This window comes from Anopheles merus, chromosome 2L (genome assembly GCF_017562075.2).
Source record: "Anopheles merus strain MAF chromosome 2L, AmerM5.1, whole genome shotgun sequence".
NCBI classification, from domain to species: domain Eukaryota; kingdom Metazoa; phylum Arthropoda; class Insecta; order Diptera; family Culicidae; genus Anopheles; species Anopheles merus.
Genome location: NC_054083.1, coordinates 35,657,402 through 35,679,362, shown reverse-complemented (window position 1 = coordinate 35,679,362; position 21,961 = coordinate 35,657,402). Strand labels below are relative to the sequence as shown.

Here is a 21,961-nt window from a genome sequence, read left to right as displayed (position 1 = left end):
TCTTCACCGTTGTATCACACATCACTGTGCCACTCACTCGATGGTTGCCGTCGTCTTCGTTGTCGTCGCCGTTGTGGTCGTCGTCGCGCTCCGTTGTCTACTACCTTTGATGTTAGAGCTAGTATAAGGATAAGGACTTGCTACCATCCCGTAACCTTTATACAAGCATTTTTTTCATTAAATCCTCCTTTTTCCCTTTTCTTAAACATCCCACCTCCCGCCTTGCCATTCCTCAACACCGCTCATTTCTTCCAGACAATAAGCTACCGAAGCCGAAACTTCGCAAACGCTACACCGACGGTGTGGAAGATCTCGATCGCGAGGATCGTATCGATAAGAAGCGCTCCGGTGGCAAGAAGCTGAAGCCCATTCCGAGGCTGGATGCGGTAGAGCAGCCGAAGGCACCCGGTGCAGGTGCAGCCACCTCTGGCAAGGACTCCGGCAAGAGCAAGACGACCAAGTCCGCTCCGGCCCCGGCGCCGCCGGCTAGCAAGTCCGGCAAGAGCGGCACCGGCAAGGCTGCCCAGTCACCCTCCAAGGGATCCAACGTTGCGAAAAAGACTACCCGTGATGTCGATGATGACGAAGGTAGTTTGTTTCTCTCTCGTTCACCTCTCTTTCTCTCTCTCTCTCTCTGTCTTTCGCTCGCTCCAGGAGTTGCTTATGGAGGAGCCGGTTATGTAGTCGCTAGCTCTCTAACTCTCTCACCCATTGTTTCCGAATGGTAGTTTAACTGTCGTGTATCGTGTTTACTGTGTAGATGTACGCACGCAATTCCGGTTCAGCGCCGGCTAGCTAATGTTTCGGTTTTCGCAAATCTTTCTATATCTATCTGTGTTCTTCCTATGTAACAGCCTAGTGCAAAAAACCATGTATCTATCTAGTGTCGTGTTGTTTGTTTCCGGTCACTGTACATACGTAGCTAACGCTAACACAGATCTCGCAGGAGGGAAGCGAGTTTGCTCTTGTCGGAGAAGATCCTCTGCTTCAATCGTCTTCGTCGCATAGTCTCGTCACTCGTCAGCTGCTGATCGAGCGTCACTATCTGCACATAACCGCAAGTCAATATATTGCACCAATTAACATCCGTACGATACTACTGCTCCCTTACTACACGTGGCTGCACGTGGCGCTCATCTGGTGTCCGTCCGCCCGTCGGAAGTAGTTGATAGGAACGTGTGAGTGTATCATCTTGTAAAAAGAAAATGGAATAATGGCGTCAGGCTTCAACCCTTCATCACGCTATCCCTCTATTTCCACTCCACTGTCCACTACAACGAGGTCAGACAGATCTAAAGTGTACAACTCAACCACGAAAGGGCAACTCAAAAATTTACGTACCACAATCATTTATCAACTCAAGCGTTCGTTCCTACTTTCTGCAGTTTTGTAATGCCTGTAACTCACTGCTAAGATTGTACAACCTAAACCAAGAACGATTCGTTAACGGATCTTGCGCAGTCCACTCGATCGTTCACAATGCCCAATGGAATGTATATTTGTATGAGTGTGTGTTTGTTTGTTTGTTTGTGAGTGTAATGTTTTTTGTTTTATTTCCAATCCAATCCAATCCAGTAAAAGGAGGTTACTGTTCTGTCATCCTATCGCTTCCTACTATTCCCTATTTTGATCACCTTCGGAAGTCCACTACCTAGAGATGTATTGGGTCGGGGGCTCACAGCGGAATTCTCGCTTTTAAAGAACATGTTTTGTTGTTGTGCCCAAAGTCTCCCGGAGACAGCAATTGTTAGGTCGTATGATTTAGCTGACACAATGTTTATACGTCGAAAGGTTTTTTGCTTCACCAGGGATGTAATTTATTTCTCCATTCCGGCTGCTCATCTGAACATTCCATTCGTATCCTCTCGTTAACTGCCATAATGAGTACTTGGTTTCCTTGTAGCAATCTCAATACTTTGAATACTACTCGTCAACGAAACAAAAGAAAAGAAAACAAATCCCAAACAGTGTTGAAGGATTTAAAGGCACATAAAAGGATGAACCGTGAACGACTGTAAGAGCTCTAAATAATTAAGCTTATCGGTAGTATTGAAATAATTGTACAAAGTTCAAGTTAACAGTAACACTTCAAACTTCATTGCAAAACTCGATCGTAAATCACTAATCAAAATTCACTGTACTTTTAGGATTGGCCACTGCTATGACCGGCACACGGGCTTGACGAGCTTAGCAGAGGAGATTATTTTGGGATGATGTTGTCGTTGCGGTTACGTCGTATGCGATCCGGGACCCTGATCCGGGAGTAATGTATCACTGGAGAGAACAAAAAAAACGACCGTCAACAGACAAGCTGGAACGATGTTTCTCCTATACACCACAAACAGTTCGTGTCACCTTCGCAGCTCATCGCAAAATAATCTTGCCTGCTTGTCGACAGCAATCAAGTGTACAGCAAAAAGCACGTGGCCATATCCTAGGTGGACTTGCAAGCTCTTAGTATTCTTGCTCTACTCTTAGTATATTATTTAAATGTTGCTCCTTGTAACATAAAAGTAAAACTATTTATAATAGTCTAACAAAAACACGTTCTAGTGTTTATCAAAATAAGCCAATATCTACGCAAACAACGAATGAACGGCGGCGAGCACCAGCAGCGGAATGTTGGCTCCTAGAATGGCGATCACTCAAATGCTATAAACACACTAAGCGGAGCAAAACCAAACTCGCAGAATACACACTGGCGCGTCAACTCCCAGCGAGGAACAATGTAGAAATGTTTGTTTTGTAGTGATTTGGTTTTGTTTACAAAAAACATTTTGTCAGTTAATTCATACCCAAATTAGCTGTTTTCCCCGGGGGGAGAGTGGCATCTAGACTTCAGGAAACAGATCGGTAGTAAAGCAAAAAACAAGATGACACCCCTCTATCTAATGTTAGTCGAATGCGCCTTACGATGGAAGAATTATGTTTAGAATATTGTTTTTGTTAATAACAATTTCCTGTTTTTTTGTCTACGAATTGAAACGCCAAGACGAGAGAAGCTCGTTATAGTTCAAAGAAAAACGGTATTACTGCTTCTGAGTAGACAATTTTCGAACATCAAAACATTCGAGCAGTATTTTTCAAGCAGATTTAAAAGAATAATAGGCAAAATAGTTTCACACTTGGTGTCAGTGATTCACATCTTGGAAAATAATTCGTTTCTCTATGAACACTTTCGTTCCATAGTGTTTTAAATTCACAAAATTATATACTTTTGTTGTTGTTCAATCGAATCAAGGTCATTATTAATGGTAACGCATCTAATTGCATGCGCTTCTTGACATTAGTGGCTAAGTTCCACTTGCAGTAGGATTTTCAATCATCATCAGGAAGACATTAATGCGATCAAGCTAAGCAATAAACAATCCGCAATGGCGTGTCTGAGAAGCAAAAAAAAACCCTTCCCCCGGGGGAAAAACCCACTCATTCGAATCAAATTGAATGCATTTAAAGCACAAGCCCCGGCCCAATAAGGATAACTTCCGAGAAATGTTCAAACCCCCGCTGCGAATGTGCGTCTGAATGTAATCCCTGTTTGATGCCTTCCCTTTTTTGCGCCCTTTTTTGTGTACCTAATCAGTTTTAAGTCACTGCAAAATCGTAACCGCTAAGATCGCAATACAAACCCAACCCCACGATCAACGATCAAGTTTGATTCGAACCAAACAAAAAAAAACAAACAACAACAAAAACTGCCCCTTTTAAAACAAAATCGCAAACCGCTGAATTAGGATTCACTAAATCTGACAAAATGTTTTTTGTATAACACACAGATGACGAATGTTTCTACGTTGGACTGGGACACGCCGGTCGTGTAACAAAGCGGGACAAAAAATCCACCGCCAAGGAGGACGACTCGTTCCGGTGTTGCCCGGCGAAGGTCGAGAAGAACACCCGCGTAACGCAGATGGCAGCGCAGAAGATCAGCCGCCGGGACAGTGACGAGGCGGAGAGCCAGTTCGCCTTCCGGCAGAAGAAGCTGTCGGACGTAGCGGACGCAACGGCGGCCGCCGCGAAGGAAAAGAAGGCGGCCCAGGAACGCCAGCAGCTCGATCTGAAGAAGGCCGGCAAGGGCGGCAGCAGCAGCAAGTCGAAGGCGGGCAAAGGTAAAAAGGACGCCAAGGACGACGACGGTGACGATGACGATGATGGACTGTTCGGTAAGCTCGGCTGGTGGTAAGCGGTAACGGATGCGGTTTGCGTAGTTGGCCAAACTACCCTGTACCTCCTCCTCCTTCTTTCCCCACACGTCTTAACCGTATCGTTCTTACCGTTATCATTCAATCATTAGAACTGCTTACTACAACTGTTGTGTTATGTCTTCTATCTTGCATACAGCTTAACGCAACGAACGATAATGGCATCGTGGAAAGCAACTCACTCCTCCTTAGCCTTCCCGCAGTGTAGGAAAGAGACGGTTCACTGCGTTTTTTTTAAACGTGTATTTCATTTGTTAAAGGGTGTACTGGTTGGGTGACGCACAAACAAAAGGTAGCAACAATTGACAGCAACCGTGCAATCGTTGTGGAGGGCCGGGCAAGTAACCTTATGACGTTAGTTAAGAGATGAAAACGAGTTGTCAAACGAGATGATTTCAAAACCATCCAAAATCATGTGAGAAGAAGGTGAGAAATATTTTAATACTTTGTATATAGTACAGAAACAGATTTTGAGAGGAAAGGAAACAAAACTAAACAAGAAAACGTAGAGAAGCAAAAGTCAAACGCAAAAAGATGAAACAAAAGTCAAGCAAAATACTTAAAAGTATGAGTAAACATCACACAAGATGAAGATCAAACAAAACTTTCAAAGAATGATGGCGATGAAATGTTTTTTTATAAAAAAAAAAACTAACAAAAAAGCAACAAAAATTAACAAAGCTAAAAAAAGCAGAAAACTTTGCTCTCCAATCTATCGCGCTTAGCATTAGACTGAGACGGACGGACGGACGGACGGACAACGAACGTGTCGTCCTGCCCGTACACACATAGGTGCAGCACGCTTCTGCAAAAACACGCTATCATGTGGGTGTGTGCTTTTTTTAAATATAAATGCAAAACAAAACTAACCAATGGGAAACCAATTAGAAAAAAAAGGCTGTAGAAAAGCTGCACCTTCCTATTGTTACTACTAGCAAACGGAGCACATTTTGACAGAAAACCTCGCACGAATTTAGGGAAAAAAGCAGTACTATTACGACTATTGCCTATTACTACTACTATTACTATGTCTAATACGTCTACTACTTTTTCCGCGATGTAATTTAGATATGCCTGCGCTCGATGCCAGTGCCAGGCGCTGGTGGGTTATTATCGTTATTTATATTCTGATATACACACACACACTACTCTTTTCGTTGTTGTTACCGTTCTTTTTTTTCTCTCGCAACTGTTTCACTCAACATAGACTGCAACGTGGTTTTGTCGATAGAGTATAGTAGTAAACACTATTTACCTGTTTATATTGTTATGGCAAAATGCGCTGCGTTTTGAGAGGACGCAGCAAGCTCCCGATCGAAAATGGGACGACCACCAACAACTAACCACTGGTTGGCTACCGTTGCCCAAAGTAGGCTTATACTTGCACAACGAGCTTTGGGCAACGAAGCGACGAACCCTCTCACGAAAGGCACTTCACAACCTTAGTACACTCGCAACTCGCACTGAAACTGTGTTACACAAAGCTCTTTTTTAAGAACGATTTTTTGTTTGTTTGTTATTAGTTTCAATAACTATTTGATGAATTTTGCACGCAGTTTTGGATGTTTTTTTGCCTTTTTTATCACGTTTTTTAGCCGTTTGTGTGCATACTTATAAATATATATTTTAAATATGTATACTCTTTTCCTCTCTCTGTCTCGCTCGATCGATATTGCGGGACACGGTGGACGCGAGATGTGTGTCGCATCATTCGTAGACAACTAGGAAGGATTTAGAAAAAAAAAATTGCAACACGTGAACAGTTGCCGTGAGCTGGGGTGGGCTTGTTACGCTTGTTTGTTGGAAAAATGCAGTTTAATCGTTTTGAAATATTTACTAACCAACGCGCTATTGCACACTGCCCGAGGACGAAGACGAACAAGCGTTGATGAAGAGAAGAAAAGCTCGAGTTTGTTTCCAAACAACAAAACAACAAAACCTTACAAAGCAAAAACCGTATCAAAATTGTACACTCCTCAAACTCAAACTCTCGGAAGCATTCGGTGCATATTTTATAAATATCCTGCAAACATGTTCAATGCCGCTATTGTTTCTGTGATTTTGTGGTTAGATTTTTTTTCGGGGTGAAAATGGTAAACAAACGACACACAACGCGTGAACTAATTTGAGTATAGTGTACGGTTGTCAAACTTTCAAAGAAGCAAACATCTAGTCAGAGAAGAGAAAGACAACAAAATGTAATAAAAGAGCCCGGGGGGAAAAGGGAGAAAGTAGGAAGCAGAAGTGATAAAACTCAAAGAGAAAACGAACAGAAAGTGGAACAAAAAAGTAAAACTGTATTCAAAGAAGAAGACTAGAACTATTTCATACAAATTGCAAAGTCACCCACCAATGATGATTGTGTGGTTCAAAGAAGGAAATGATAGTTAGTGGAAAAGATAAAACTAATTAAACTCAAACATATGAGTGAGAAGATAAAATAGTGGAACGATGAAAGCGAGTATGCTGAAATACAAACGAAACAAATGCAAAACTGTTCGCAGAATGAAACTCTCAAAGGAGCAGGCAAGAGTAAAACAAAACAAAACAAAAACAAACGTTTCTATTCTAGAAACTCAAAACAAGTGAACATACAAACGAGAAGAAAAATTCAAACGAAAGGAGAAGCAAGAAATAACTAAGAGCTAAAAGGATCGAGAAAACCATCCTCCCTTATTGTTAAAATGCCTTTTTATCTTTTACTTTTACTGAAAAATGGAAACAAAGAAAGTGAAACCAATTACCAAAAAAAAAAAAAACAACGATTCCGTGTTTACAGTTTTCAAAACGGTCTATCCCTATCATGTGACGAATTCTTTAACTGTTTGCGTTTTGTTCAACGTGGTCTTTTTGTCCATTTCTCACAACATCATCTCTCATAGCTCCTTCTCTCTCTCGCTCTCTCGCTGTGTAAATCTATCTTTACGCACCTCTACCTTGTTTTACACACGTCCGTACATGTGATGCAACTTTTGGTAGTTCATATTAGCCCACTGCAGGATGTAAGTATTTCTAATGCCAATAGTGCACAGTAATTCCTCCTTGGAGCTGTCGTCACTAGAAGTGCTGCTTGACATATAATGCTAATTAATGACTAATTAATGTGGTTACTCAAACTATCTACTTTCTATCTACTTTCTATCTACCGTGGTCACTCTGCCCACACGGTTGGCTGTGCCCAAATGGTCGGATTTGTGATGATACTTTCGCAGGTGACCTGCTGAACGAATACGACGTGCTGGATTGGATGCACGGACAGAAGACGGACGAAAGCATCCAGGAGGTGGAACGAGACGAACTGTTAAGCCTGATCGATAGCCAAGACTTCCTCGGGGTTGTATTCTGTAAGTGTCCAAAGCGTAGTCGTCGTCTTTGCAAAACAAACATGCCAACTCCTTCGTGTCTTGATTCCCAGATGTCGAGGACGATCCCAACACGCCCAAGATTCTGCGCCACATTGAGCTGATCGATGACGAGGCGGCCGACTATGGCATTCTGCTGGTGAAGTGCAGCGACCGTCTGATGGCGAAGAAGTTTGGCTTCCGCAACCCGCCCGGTGTGACCTACTTCCGGAAGGGAAAATCGATCAACTACGACGGTGACATCGACGACGAGGAGGAACTGCTCGACTGGCTGACCGATCCGCACAACATGGAGATGACCGACCACATCGAGAAGGTTAACCGAAAGATGTTCCAGAAGATTCGCCAAGCATCGGACTATTTAGCTGTGTTCTTCTGTAAGTGTGTTCTCACAGTGGGAATTGTATGTAAAGGGAAGAAGCGTTTAAAACATACCTTATCATGTTGTCCGTGGTTGCGTAGATAGCGACGATTGCAAGCAGTGTCCACGCGTGCTGGCCGAAATCGAACACATCGATGACGAGGCGGACGGTGCCGGCATTAACTTTGTCAAGATCGACGACAAGCAGATGGCAAAGGAGCTCGGTGTGTACGCGCTGCCCGGTATCGTTTTCTTCAAGCTGTCATCAAAGGAACCTGTCATCTACGCAGGTAAGCAGGTCATCTTTCTTCGGAGCGAAAAAGCGTACACCGTTACGCAACGTTTGTTCCCTTTTCGTAGGCGATCTTAACGATGAAGACGAAATCTTGAACTGGCTTATGACACAGAAGAACCCCGGCGGTGACGTCATCGAGGATTTGGATGGACCGAAACTGCTGGCTCTCATCGAAGATTCCAACGCACTGGCTGTGTACTTCTGTAAGTAATTGCAGCGCACCCAGCAAACGTACCCCATGTGCAGTAGGCTGTGGAGTGTCAGTGTTAACTGACGTTTTGCTCCAAAATGTGCTAATATGATTTGACATTTGAGATTATGTTTAGGTTTTTTGTTTTCTTGGCCATCACAGAGCACTGAATTCTTTGAATGTACACCTATTTATGTAGCACAAAACACACACACTGTGTAAACATTAATACCAACTGATCTGCATCAACTGATGATAACTCTCTTATACGCACATACACCTACACACCTTTCTTTATTGTTTTATGTGTAAATTTACGGCACGGGGATCTCTAGGGAACAAAACGACCTGTGAGGCTTGCTTCACGAAGGGTGCCAAAAAGCAGCGCAAGGCGAAGGAGCGCAAGGGGCTGCTCGATGCAGCGACCTCCGCGGAGGTAGTGGACGACGGAGAGGATACCGAGGGTGATGCTCCATCGACCCCGCCACCAACACCGCCACCGGCGGCTGCACCGTCATCCGTGGAGGGTATAGCTATAGCAAACTCGCCCCAGAAATCCTCAGTTCCAAGAGAGTTTTCCAGAGTCCCAAAAGATCCAATCCACACGCCACACATCACTGTTGCATGAGCTTGGGCTTGGAAAGGCTTGTTCCATTTCCGAGCACACCCTTTATAGCGAGCCTACCTTTGTGTATTAAAACTACTAAAATTAATGCACATTCTAACGTGTTCTGTAACCTGTAATTCTCCCCCGGAAGGAACCTGTTTGCTGGTTGGTTTATAGAGATATTAACTTAAGTTTGTGTTTGTCCATATCTTCCCACGACGCCAAAGACACGGACGAGTGTGAGCAGTGTTCGGGTGTGCTGGAATCGCTGGAAAACATCGACGACGACTGTGACCGACATGGCATCATGTTCGTCAAGACGGACGATCTCTCGATCGCGGAACAGTACGGCATCTCCGAGTACCCGGTGCTGGTGTACTTCGAAGACAACGTGCCGAATGTGTTTGAAGGTATGGTTACTGTTACTATGGTTACTCAATATAGAGATATCCGTATCCTTTATAATAACATCTCTTCTTACTGGTCTCACTTCAAAGGTTCCTTGGATGAGGAGGAAGAAGTCCTGCAATGGTTGATCACGCAAAAGACCGAAGATCGCATCGAACTGATCACGCGCGTCATGCTGGAATCGATGGTGGACGAAACGCAGTACCTGGCCGTGTACTTCTGTAAGTGCTACGCACGTGTTTTTGTTCTCTTTCTTCCCCAACTTCCAACTTCCCGACGCCCACAGATCGATTGGCCCTTCTCTCCCAATTGCTGAAGAATGCACCTCAAAATTGTAAATCCCTCCCATCGCCCCATCATTTTTGTTGCACCCGATTTACCGTCAATGTGGCAAAATGGTAGCAAAACCCTCAAACAGTTCCTAATATGTTTTTCTCTTTTTCTTTGTTATCTTCTTCTTCTTTTCTTTTTTTTTACCGCACCACCAACGATTAAACGATTCCACGCACCGTTCACATTTTATTCTTTATTTTGATAATATCGCACCTTCCGGATGTTGTGCGGATCTTCTTGTTGCGTTATTTACACTTCAATATCCTTCCACTGTTTGCCTTTTTTTTTGCTGGACCCGCACTCACATACAAACATATACACTTCAAACAACACTTTCTTGCGCATTGTATCACACACCACCAACACAGACAAATTCAAATCACCCTCGTACTGCCGAAGTTTTTGTTCCGCGGAAAACATCCGCAAGCGAAAGGAATTTGCACGGGAAGGAATTTCAGGTATATAGTAGCAATCCAATTCAGATAAGCCTCCCCAAATCCACCCATTTTCTTTATCAATTTGTCTATGTTATCCTCGTGTACTATGTGAAGCCTTGGTGACTCCCTCTATCTGTTCCGTGTTCTCTCTGTTTGTCTTCATGTTCATGCTGCTAGCCGTTTTAACAAACGCTGTTTCTCCCTGCCCTTGGCTCCCCTTCTTGTTTATAGCTCTTTCTTCAATAATGTCTGTATACATTTGTCCTCACTTTGGCATTCCGTTTGTGTCGGGGAACACATGAACCCTACCATGCAACCTTTCTATGCCTATACGATGTTCTGTGCTTTGATCTTCCTCATCTATGTCCTTTCAATCGCGATCTCCAAGATGTCTTCCTAACAGCTTGTCCCCTATGCCTTATCTGTCTGTAAACAATCAGGCTCTTCTGAAGCTTTCCGCCCGACACACGGATGGCGCCGGCAACGATTTGCCCATCAACCCCTAAACATGTCCTGCGCTTACTGAAATTCCTTGCCGAATGTGTCCTTTCCGATCGATGTGCCCGCGAGAATGCTCGTTATTGTTTTTTGGCTCTTCCACCGGATGAACGTCTTCGGCAGTATGTCTGTGTCCTGCTCCCTGTACCATCCATCCCGCCCCACTGTATACAGTCTGTTGTCGTTGTTTTTGTTTCGCCTAAACTGGCACCGTGTGTTTATATAAAAAAAAACAATACTCCATCGATGCTTTCTTCCTGCGTATGCTCAATGTTTTATTGTGGCAAAAACTATTTCCTTCATTTCTTCAGCTCTACCGTTTTGTGCGCCTTTCTCTCTCTGTTTCCTTGGATGTAACTCTCTCTCATTCTCTTTGAATGTTGATTTCCACATCTTCTAGAGTATATATTCTATTTGAGGATCACTAATTCCGTTTTTATGCCTTCCATCGACAGACAAGATCAATTGCAACATTTGCGATCAGATCCTGGAGGGTTTGGAGGTGATCGACGACGAGCTGGATGTGTTCGGTATACACATGGTAAAGATTCAGGATCCACAGCTGGCGAAGCGCTACTCCATCAAGACATTCCCGGCGCTGGTGTACTTCAGGTAGGCCACCGACCTTCAAACTCTTATGAGAATGAGTTGACAAACTATTCCTCTCTTCGCCATTAGAAACGGTAACCCACTGATCTACGAGGGTGATCTTCAGAACGAGCAGTCCGTGCTGGAGTGGCTGGTGGACGATGACAACCGTGAGCTGGCGGACGAGATCGAGGAAGTTAACGAGCGTATGCTGGATCGGTTGATGGAACAGTCGCCACTGCTGTGTGTGTTCTACTGTAAGTTAACCCTGCTAGAGTGAGGATCATCTATCCTTGATATCTTACGGCATGATCGCTTCTTGCCCTATACAGACGATGAAGACTGTGCCGAGTGTGACGACATCCTGGAGGAGCTGGAGCTGATTGACGGTGAGGTGGACCTGTACGGTATCGACTTTGTCAAGGTGGCCAGCCTGGACGCGGCACACAAGTATGGCGTGACGACGATCCCGTCCCTGGTGTACTACCGCAAGCAGATCCCGATGCTGTACGACGGTGACATGCACGATCACGAGCGTGTCATGAACTGGCTCACGTCGCAGGACGTGTTCGAGATCAAGAACGAAATCGAGGAGGTGAATCGCAAGATGCTGAACAAGCTGCTGGACGAGAACGAATTCTTGGCCGTCTATTTCTGTAAGTATCGATCGGAAGAGTGTTGCGCTGTTCCGATGTCCCGCCCTGGACATTCACACTAATCGCGAGAGCGTTCCGTTTCACAGTCGAGGAAGATCACGAGGAGAGCGAGGCCGTGCTGGAAAGGCTCGAGCTGATCGACAGCGAAACGGACAACCTGGACATTACCTTCGTCAAGATGGGCGATCCGCGGTACGCGCGCAAGTGGGGCGTCACCAAGCTGCCCGCGATCGTGTACTTCCGCAAGCGCTTCCCCAGCATCTACCGGGGCGACATGTACGACGAGCAGGACGTGCTCGAGTGGCTGCGCAAGAACCGATTCCGCCAGCCGGAGCTGAACATCTTCATGTACGCACTGATCGCGCTCGGACTCGGGTTCGTCATCTACACTGCATTTTTGCTACAGTGCTTCAAGCCTGCCCCGCCCGCACCGGTACCGCATCCGAAGCAAAACTAATGCTAGCGAACCGGCCCGGCGCACTCTCTCTCTTTAGGGTACATATTCTTCCAGTGTAAGCGTTAGACAGACAGAGAAAAAAATGCAGGCGAACAATCAAACGCAGCTACGATCGTTAGTTGATCGTGCTCGATAGAGTGTGGACAAAAGTGGCGGGGCACAAGAAGCGGCAGCGTGAGATCCATATTCGAAGAGGCGGACATTTGTTGGGTCGATCTTTTCCCATTTTTTTTGTGTGTATCCTTCCCTCTCTCACCAACCTCCGCCGTTCCATTGATCCACAGAACAACTGCCCCGGAAAAGCAGACACCGAACTAAGCAAGAAGAGATGCGAAGATGAGATAAAATGGTTTAATTTTGTTATGGTAAAACAAAGCAACGTATGCAAACAGTGGAGAGGAGCTGAAGCGGCAGAACAAGAGAAGAAAAACAAACAAAACAGACCAAAGATGAGCAATAAACAAATTGATCGATAAATTACAACATGTTCTTCGCTGTGATCATGATGATGATAAAGATGATGATGAAGATGATAATAACGAACAAGACGACATAACCCATAACGTTAAAGCAAATCCCTTTGGGGGTGAAAAACAAACATAAAACAAAAGCAGGATAAAGTAGCTGAAAACAAAACTTGTATCCTTTTTTTGGTAAAAAAGAGAGAAAAATTGTGAAACATAGAACCAAAAAAAAAATGTAGAGGATGAACACACGAAATCGTATTGAACTGTGCTATTGACACGGACCTGCTCACAATGCATGCATTTTTATTCCATTTCGGAGAAATTCAACGTGTAACGTTAACGTAGCACAACGTAACGTTAACGTACTGCAGGAAGAAGCTCAACCGCGCATCCCACAGCGTGTCGCGGATGTTTTACCGTTCAGAGGGAGAGAAATACACGGCTCACGATATACTTTACCCGTTTTCACTGGGTTCCATCGCACGTGCACCACACGATCGAGGATGTGTGTCCCTCTTTTGCCAACAGCACGCGTGTGTAAGTGTGTGTGTGTTTATGCAAAAACGTGCTGCATCACATCCCGAGTGTTTAGTGTGTGTGTGTGTGGGCGCACGACAGTGCGAACAACAATTTGCGAAAAGACACTACCGAAACGACATGAGATACTGACGACGACAAAACGACAGGCCACCAGTTTCAGAGGTAGCGCCAGCTGCTTCAGCCAAAGCAGCTGTCTACTGTTGTGTGCAACCTGTTAGAAGTTTAGTAATTTAGTAGAAAGGGTTTTGTTTCCGTTTGACCTTCTGCTGTTGTGTTTGTGCCCTTTACCGATTAGTTTATTTAATTAAAAAAATATGTTGTCTGTGTTTTTTTTGTGTACTGTTTTGTGCTCTTTCTGTCTCTGTATCCTGTTTATATATTAAGACTTTTAATGCCAGAAACTCTTCATAGCCTCTTTTAAATAATGATCCAAAATGTTCTTTTGCTTGATGTTACCAGCTTTCCTGTTTCCTGCAAAACAGTGCCAGATTGACGAAAAAACGAAACACTGATTTAAGAAAAAAAAAACAACTTGAATGTAGTAAAAACAAACTGTAATAACGTTAAACGAACATTGATATGCCTCACAAAACAAAGTAATAATAATGCGTCATAAATGCTGTAAATAAAATGCAAGCTTCCTCGTAAGTTGGTAGCAAACTAAAGCTGGACGAAAGACTAGTTGTTGTGCGTGTTTGTGTGTAGTAGTTTGAATTCTCGTTAAGCAATAAAACACACTCCATTCACTATCCACTCTCTGTTGTGCATTTTTCGCATTTTTTTTTTTGGTTTTATTCGGATTTATTACATCCATCGTAGTAAGCCGGTCCACGATCGTATCGTATCCAAAAAGGGGGAAAGACCACAACACAACCCCATTCCCCTCGTTTTGGCCGGCTACATCAATACACGCACACATACACACTCACACACGCGCACACTAAAACACACATGCATATCGAATGGTACGTTCGTCGCTTTTCTCCGATCGAACTCTCCAAATTGAATTGAATGATCGTTTGATGCGATCTCTACTGTTGCTGCATGTGTAGTGTTTACGAGGGTTTTTGTGTGTTTTCCTGCCCCCTAAACAACACAACAGCACAAAACTCCCTATTTTTTATGCGATTTCTAGTGTTTGTTTACAACAAATCATGATCACACCCTCCCTTCATTTTCTCCTTGGATCGCCCACGATCGTGCAACGTTTTTAATAACAGCTAGAGTTTGTTTCTTTGTTTTCTTCTAGATTTAACGGTACAAAAATATAGTTTCACAACATGGGTTTAGCGTACACAATTGTTGCCAGGGTTTGTTGTTGTTTTTTTATTAGTGCTCAGTTCCTATGCTTAAAACAACATCATCAGTTTGTATGTTGGGAGAGGGACAACAGGGAGGATAATATTTCAATTATTGATCATCTATCATTCAGCAGCGTTCGTTCGCATGATCAAAAACGTTCGTGGGTTCATTGTGACCAAATCTCATCTCTCGAGTTGTATCAACGTTCGACGAGACGTGGATGATACTAATCGGGATGCTGGAGGAAACCAAATTGCCAACCGGCGTGTGTGTGTGTGTGTGTGTGTATTTGTGTTCATTTCCTTTTCGGTTACACAGTATCTCCTTTTCGGTTGTTTAGCTCCTGTTTCACGTTACACAATATGTTCGTTACTACTGTCATCTCACTTGTAATTCATATGTATACATTACTAACTGCTCCTGCACATTTTCCCCCCCACTCTGTAGATAATGGTTGCTCTTGTGTTCTAAGGATGTGTATATATGCGCCCGCTCTGAGCAGAATTTTCTTTCCCGGTACCTCGTAATATGGACGAAAAATTTGTACGTTCTGTTCAAACCACACCAAACACATACAACAAATCAACACAAAACACGCACCGCAACTCGCTCTTTCTGCTCTACTAAATTAATCTCCTTTTTGTGGGTATGAGAATTTTAAAAATCAATCGAATGTGACCTTCAAACACTTCCCTTGCTTCTAAACCAAAGACATTTCTTCAATCTCTTCACCCTTGTTTCCCAACTAAAAGCGTTTCCATGCGGTCTGAACAAGGACACTCCGCTGCTCTCATGTGCTGCTTGTGTGTGGTATGATTTTCGTTTAAATATCGCTTATAAAAATATCCAAACCGTCTCGCTATTTGCTGGGAGCAGAGAAGGAGAACAGAAGGTTTCTAACACTTCACTGTACGCTGTTGCTTCACTTCTCGCCCTTAATTATTTCATAAATCCTCCTAACCCGGTACACGGCGATAGTTTAATGATACGCGTAAAGGTTAAACGTAAAGGTAGCGCGCCTTGTCAGCTGTTTCATTTCGTTTTAACGCAAATTACATCCTACACGCACACATTCGCACACACACACTCACGGATCAATGCATTCTCCAAAATTTTTTCAGGTACGTTCTATTAAATGGTAAAAATAGTTTGACTTATCCATGGTACAACAATGTGACGGCAGTCATACGTCTGCGCATAGGTGTATATATGAATACGATATATTATATGTATATGTATGTATTTTTATATGGGCTTTCCAAGGAGTTCGCTCTGAGACTGACCTCACCGGAACATCGTTAAAACGCTGCAGCGTGGAAGCTAATCTTCCATCTGTGTGTGACAGAGAGAATTTGCCCCATTTCGTGTGCCAAAAACTGAAACCATAAAAAGGCTGAACGTCATTCAACTACATGAACAACTACAGCTCAGGATGGCCTGTAAGGTAGATGTTGGCCACCAATAGAAGGTTGCCAATCACAAAAAACAAAAGCATGGGAAAATACATTTTGCTCTTCACATTTCGCTAGGGATACCAGAATATGAATGCACATTTAATGCTACTTTTTGCTTACTACAAACAGTCATTCCACTACATTTTTGCTACTAATGTGTAGATGTTTTGCTTTAGCATTAGCATTAACAATCTGCCATGCATTAGCGGCATCCCAAAACCTTCTTTGAACCACCGTAAAATGGTAACTCTTGTGGTAAAGATGTCTCTCTGCCCGATTGGCTGTCTGGCTGGCTGTGTCTTGACCAATGATTTTGAGTATAAAGCACACACACACAACACAAAAACACACCGATAAGCTAGTAGGTTTTGCATTTCTTCATTAACTGTCCAAAAACATGCTGTTTCGTATATATCAAAAAAGTACCTTCACTGCACTCTGAAACACAGTTTGCATAATACAGGGGTTTTCAGGTGCTCTCATAGTTGTAGGACATTTTATTCTATGTTTCTAATAGGAGGTGAACATTGCATGAAGGGAATTGTACTTTTAGGCAGACTTATAAGATTCCAATTCGATTTGCTCAAAAAGTAATCCAAGTATCCATAATCCAATTCCTAACATATAAAATTACTTTCCTTCACGAAAGCATCAAGAAAGTGTCCCACGACTCTCAGATCCCCTGGAAATCCCCGTATACCAGAGGAATTCGAGAAAGTGTTCCTCGCTGTCTGTGAGCAAACCTATTAAATGTGCCTATTTGTCGTGTAATGGCTTAGAATTAAATCCTACGTGTTTTTTTTTACATCAATTGATACCGTTCGTTGGGATGTTTGTGTCCATAAAGTGATCGGAAGTGATCGTCCCTATTCATTCAACAATACATCCAACATCCAAACAAAGAAACAGAAAACACGTTAACATCCTACCATTTACACCATTACACAAAGGAGCACGCTTGTTTTGAGTCGCGCCCTGTTTCTCGTTTTCCTTTTCCATATCTTCTCCCAACCCAAACGGTGGAGGAAAAGTACGGCAAAAACCTCCTAAAATCCTAAAAACATGGCAAAGCATTTTGTCAACGCGTTTGCACCAAAAATCCAACACAGGGTACGATCGATCTGAGCTCACGCGTAGGGGAGCGATCGTGTACCTACCCCTTGTTTGGTCACCCACCTTATCCGTTTGTACCAAATAGTTCAAATTCAAATCCAAATCTCTGTTTCTCCTAGCCCCTTTCGGTCCGTCTTACATCGAACCCGATTTGGCGTAGTGCCGCAGGCCTGACTTTGTACCACCGCCACCGCTGTCGTTCGTTGGGGTAGGATTCTCTGCCGACTGGCGCTCGTGATACTCCTGGAAGCAGGGCACAATGCACAGATTCGTCTGACACTCCGGACAGTGGTACTTGGTTTTGCGGCGCAAGATCCGTCCGTGCGCGTCGATCGTGTTCCAGCAGAAGTTGCAACCAAGGGCAGGCCCTTCGCGTACCACCGGACAGTGGCTGGAGCGGGGATTATCCAGCCCCGGGATGTCGGTTGAGCGGGATGAGGTCTAAAACATAGGCAGGGAAACGATTAGCATTGTTGTGAAGAATTTTTACACAAAAATACTCACCAATGGTGTTGATATTGACCGGGATAGCTCTTCACCTTTCACACGGATGGTACTCGTCGGTGCGGACGTGATGGTGGTCGGCGCATTTGACAACGACTGTTCGCTTACATTGCCACTGCTGCTGCTACTGCTACTGCTTGTGGTGGTGGCTGTTGTCTGCACGGGTTCGGCCGGTACAATAACAACCGTTGGGCTGGGTCCTGTCCGATCCACACTCGACTGTAGCTGAATCGTCGGAATTGCCGTGATCGGTGTGGCCGGTACACTGCCACCCTCCTCGTCCGAGTCCGTCTTGAGCGAGGAGGAAGGGGTGAGGTAGTGCGTCGAGCCGCTGCTACTCGTAACCAGCGTCAGCGGTGTCGAGCTGCCCCGTTGCACCGTCCCAGGGTGAGAGAGCTGCCGCTGCAGGGTGTACGTTTGCAGCGGTTCGAACGAAACGGTGGCGCCGTGACCTCCGCCCGACGTTTGACTCGGCAGCAGTGGGTGCGAGTGTTGCTTCACCAGGTACGCCTGCTGGGTGGTGGTGCTGGTGGTATTGGAGGGAACGGACAGCAAATGGCCGTGGGCCCGATCGGTCGAGTTCTGGCGGCCCGACGACGCGATCGGTCCACCGATGACGGATATCGAGGACGACAGTGGCAGGATCGGTTCGGACACCTGACGCTCGAACCGATGGTGCGACGGCACGGTCAACAGGTTCTGATGGCCGTACTGTGCCGTCGGGCTGTTGTCGTCCGACGGTGTGTCCGGTTCGTACGGTTGCGGTCCGGCCGACGACGAATCGCTCTCCTTCTTGATGCGCTGCTGGCGTATCAGCAGGCGGCCTCGCTTCGGGCCCGAGCTTACGATATGGCCACCGGACGTGGCGGTCGACTGTTCGCTGCTGCCAGCGCTACCGGTGCCGACGCTCGATTCCGACGCACCGCTCGACGTTGAGGAGGACGATTGACCGGGCACTAGTCCGAGCGCCATTCGTGCCATGTCAGCCACTGGGGGGAGAGAATAAAAAAATGAAGAATCGAAATAGAAAATAGTCATTGAACTACTTAAAACTAAACAGTGTATCCGGGAGTTAGGGGTAGAAAGCATAATAATATAACAAATAATTCAGCCTCTCAATAAAGAAGGAAATTAAATGAGTGAAATGAAAGAATAAATATGTAAGAAGGGAAAGAAATACAAACAAATGGTAAAAAGGAAACCAAGTCGATTTTTTTTTCATTTTGTTTCAATTTATTTAAATTACTCACGTAAGTAAATACTTATTTTTTGCACAGAACGTGTTTACTTTCATCTTTTCATGCTTCCTTCCTTTTCATGTGTCCTGTACTTTTCATTTTCTTGATTTTCTCTCTCGCTCTCTCCTTTCTGCATTGTTTTCTGGTATGTTATGTTCTTTTTCTTCTTCTTCTTCTTCTTCTTCTTCTTCTTCTTCTTCTTCTTCTTCTTCTTTCTCTTATTATTTTTCTCGTGTATGGATAGTTTTGTGTACACATGTGTTTCTTAAACAAACTGATACAAATGGCCTTGTTTATTTATTTATTTGTGACGCTCAGCTGGGCGCCCACCGTATGACTCGACACAACATGGCGCAACGATACCGGTTCTTTATACAACAATCATTTCATCCTCCTTTCCTTTAATATGCTTTTGCTTTTCTAGTTGTCGTTTTTTTTTTGTTTTCTCACTTTCATTAAATTGCTTCATCCGTTTACTGTGAACCGATGTAAATTAGGATTAGAGTTGTTTGTGTGTATGTGTGTTTTTTATCTCTTCTTCCTCTTCGTCCTCCTTCTTTTTCCGCTTTACCATCTTGACTATGTGCACTTTTCTTCAGCTGGCGAAAGGTGTATTTCAGCTACACTTTCCTGATGCAATCGACATTTGTTCTTTAAACTTACAATAACTTTAGTATGCGTCTATCCGTTTATTATACACAATGTTTCTTCCTTATTCGCTTCCGTTTCGCTTCTTCCGTTGACTTATCTTAGTGTACTACTACTTAGTGTTTCTTCCTTTTCAGTTTAGTTTTTTTTTTCCTTTTCCCATCTGTTGGTTTGTTGTTCTTTTGCTTATGATCGTGTAAATGTCTTTTTGTTTCGTCGCAAAATGCTTTTGAATGATATCGGTTTGCTGTCCTTCCCTTTTTACGCACAACTGTTATTTTGTTCATTTTTCGTTCGCAAAATTGTGTTTCATTATGTATTCCCCCACCCTTTAGTGGTGACCGCCGCTGCAGTGAATATGTGTCTTCTGTGTGTTCTTTTTGATACTGGTTTTACTCTATTGTAGCATTGCAATGCTCAAATCGTCATCAATTGTCATACGCCGAAATAACTTACTGATTACTTTCACGCAACGGCTCATCGCGCGCCATTCGGTGAAGGTTAGGTTTTGGTTTATGTGTCCGCCTTTTGTTTTTTCTCGTCCCGTTTTATCCTTTATGCTTTACACTACTATTTTCTGTTTAAACCGATCTGCTGCTACCGTGCGCCTCGATGATTTTCCATGACTGACTCTACCGATGCGATGCTTGTGCATCAACGCACCTTCTCTCACAAATATACACGTACAAACTGCTAAAAAAGAGTTAACAAAAATACTATTTACCTTCGCTTTATTTTACTATTCACAAGTTCTTTTTGTTCGACCGTTTTCTCTATGCTTTGAATGCTTGTCTTTACCATTCACTACCGCTTAATACCTTTTACAGCTAAACCGTTCCCATGGCCTGTCCTCCTTCCCCCTCCTTGCCGACACGCGGGATTTAAAGAGTCTTTTCTGTGTGTGTGTTTTGTTTAATAGTTCTCAGATACAGTGGTTTGCTTTTGTTAAGAAACGCAATAATTTTCACTCTTAATTTCCTGTGCCTGCATAATTTTGTTTCCTTCCTGTTTTCTTGTACACACCCACACTAAAGTAAGCCCAAGTCTCTCGTTCTCCCCCATAGTAGATGGAAACATAAATAATATTTTACACGACGCAAGTGATCACTTTGCACAACGGACGAGAATAATACTAACACGCACAATCACACACACACACACGCACACACAAACACACATACAGACAGAGACGGACATACACACTATAAAACGAATTTGGAAGGCGCTAGGATCTTGACGGGGAGAATGATGATGATGATGAAGGAGCACAAGGAGAAAATCAAAAACCCATAATCGTATGGGGCTGTTGCACATATACCCACAAACACTAGAGGAAACGGCAGCTCTACGAGCACCGCAATGGAATCATCATCCTAAGTAGGAACTAAATTGGGGACACATATTTTATTTATATGCAATTCAAAAAAAAAAGAAGGGGAGGCAACACTATTTAGCAGTAGAAAGGAAGTAAAAAGTCTTTTAGTGGAAAAAATAAGCTTTTCCAGACACCCAACATGGGGCAAGGTTGACATCTTACAGAACAGAAAGCTGTAAGATGTCTGAAATCAAGTAACTTTTTACAGCAAAGAGAAAGTTTTGCTAAAACTGTCTATCCATGATCGAACATCGATCACGAAAAAAAAAGTTGCCGGCGAAACTAATCGAGAACTTTAACAGAGTGGGGAGGGGGGGGGGGGGAGGATTGAAAAGGGGTGCTGCTTGCCTGTGTATGTACAACTTTGCTTAGCGTCTAAAGAGCTTCACGCACGCGGATTATGTGGCTTCACCTGTTGCGCACCGCCAAAAAGTTGAAAAGAGTACGTGGGACGGCGAGTCTCAAGATTCCGTCATCTCGCGTAGCGACAGAATGGTCGCCTGATCGGTACCGATGATCCCATCGCCACCGTCGCCACCCCCCGTACCCTCAGCACCACTGTTCACGGTCACAACACGAAGCCACCCGTCCCCTTACATCGAGTTAAAGTTCAGCCCCTGCAGGTTGACGGCGCCCGTGTTCATGTTGACGGTCGCCGTGTCCGGGTATCGCTGCCGGGACATCTGGTGCAGGCTGGCGGTGGTCGTAAAATCGACATGGCGGGTATCGAGAAAGCCCATCACGCCCATCGTATGCCCGTGCGGTGGGCACATGAGCGGGGTGGACGAGGCAGCCACCACGGCAGCAGCGGCCGCCGCCGCCGCAGCATTCGTCGTATCGGTGCCCTGCTGCTGTTGCTGTTGCTGCTGCTGGTGCTGTTGTGTTTGCTGCTGCTGCTGCTGCTGCTGTGCCGCGGTGACTTGCTG

At 44.3% G+C, this 21,961-nt stretch overlaps 3 protein-coding genes across 12 annotated transcripts in view; 1 reads left to right on the top strand and 2 right to left on the bottom strand.

The window, feature by feature from the left end:
* The window catches only part of LOC121594487 (protein phtf), a 32,081-nt gene extending 24,015 nt beyond the window's left edge, over positions 1-8,066 (bottom strand). Inside the window, exon 1 of the mRNA XM_041917778.1 lies at positions 8,000-8,066. The gene's annotated coding sequence lies outside the window, so the exon portion shown is untranslated. The remainder of the gene's footprint in view (positions 1-7,999) is intronic.
* LOC121594485 overlaps positions 1-14,150 on the top strand; it is a 31,099-nt gene extending 16,949 nt beyond the window's left edge. For 2 of the 7 annotated variants that reach the window (XM_041917771.1, XM_041917770.1), the window contains 12 exons: positions 256-588; positions 7,415-7,546; positions 7,618-7,941; positions 8,027-8,215; positions 8,286-8,423; positions 9,245-9,427; positions 9,515-9,646; positions 10,127-10,216; positions 11,149-11,305; positions 11,372-11,538; positions 11,614-11,937; positions 12,024-14,150. In XM_041917771.1, coding sequence (XP_041773705.1) covers positions 256-588; positions 7,415-7,546; positions 7,618-7,941; positions 8,027-8,215; positions 8,286-8,423; positions 9,245-9,427; positions 9,515-9,646; positions 10,127-10,216; positions 11,149-11,305; positions 11,372-11,538; positions 11,614-11,937; positions 12,024-12,394 — 2,540 coding nt within the window. In that variant the 3' untranslated portion in view covers positions 12,395-14,150. Of the gene's footprint in view, positions 1-255; positions 589-7,414; positions 7,547-7,617; positions 7,942-8,026; positions 8,216-8,285; positions 8,424-8,745; positions 9,054-9,244; positions 9,428-9,514; positions 9,647-10,126; positions 10,217-11,148; positions 11,306-11,371; positions 11,539-11,613; positions 11,938-12,023 lie in introns of those variants that run through there. The other 5 variants (XM_041917774.1, XM_041917773.1, XM_041917772.1 and 2 more) reach the window with 4 other exon arrangements.
* Positions 14,151-16,276: 2,126 nt separating this feature from the next.
* The window catches only part of LOC121594488 (ecdysone-induced protein 74EF), a 52,686-nt gene continuing 47,001 nt past the window's right edge, over positions 16,277-21,961 (bottom strand). For 3 of the 4 annotated variants that reach the window (XM_041917781.1, XM_041917782.1, XM_041917783.1), the window contains exons 6-7: positions 17,775-18,763; positions 16,277-17,711 (exon numbers count right to left, since the gene is read on the bottom strand). In XM_041917781.1, coding sequence (XP_041773715.1) covers positions 17,406-17,711; positions 17,775-18,763 — 1,295 coding nt within the window. In that variant the 3' untranslated portion in view covers positions 16,277-17,405. Of the gene's footprint in view, positions 17,712-17,774; positions 18,764-18,984 lie in introns of those variants that run through there. The other variant, XM_041917784.1, reaches the window with a different exon arrangement.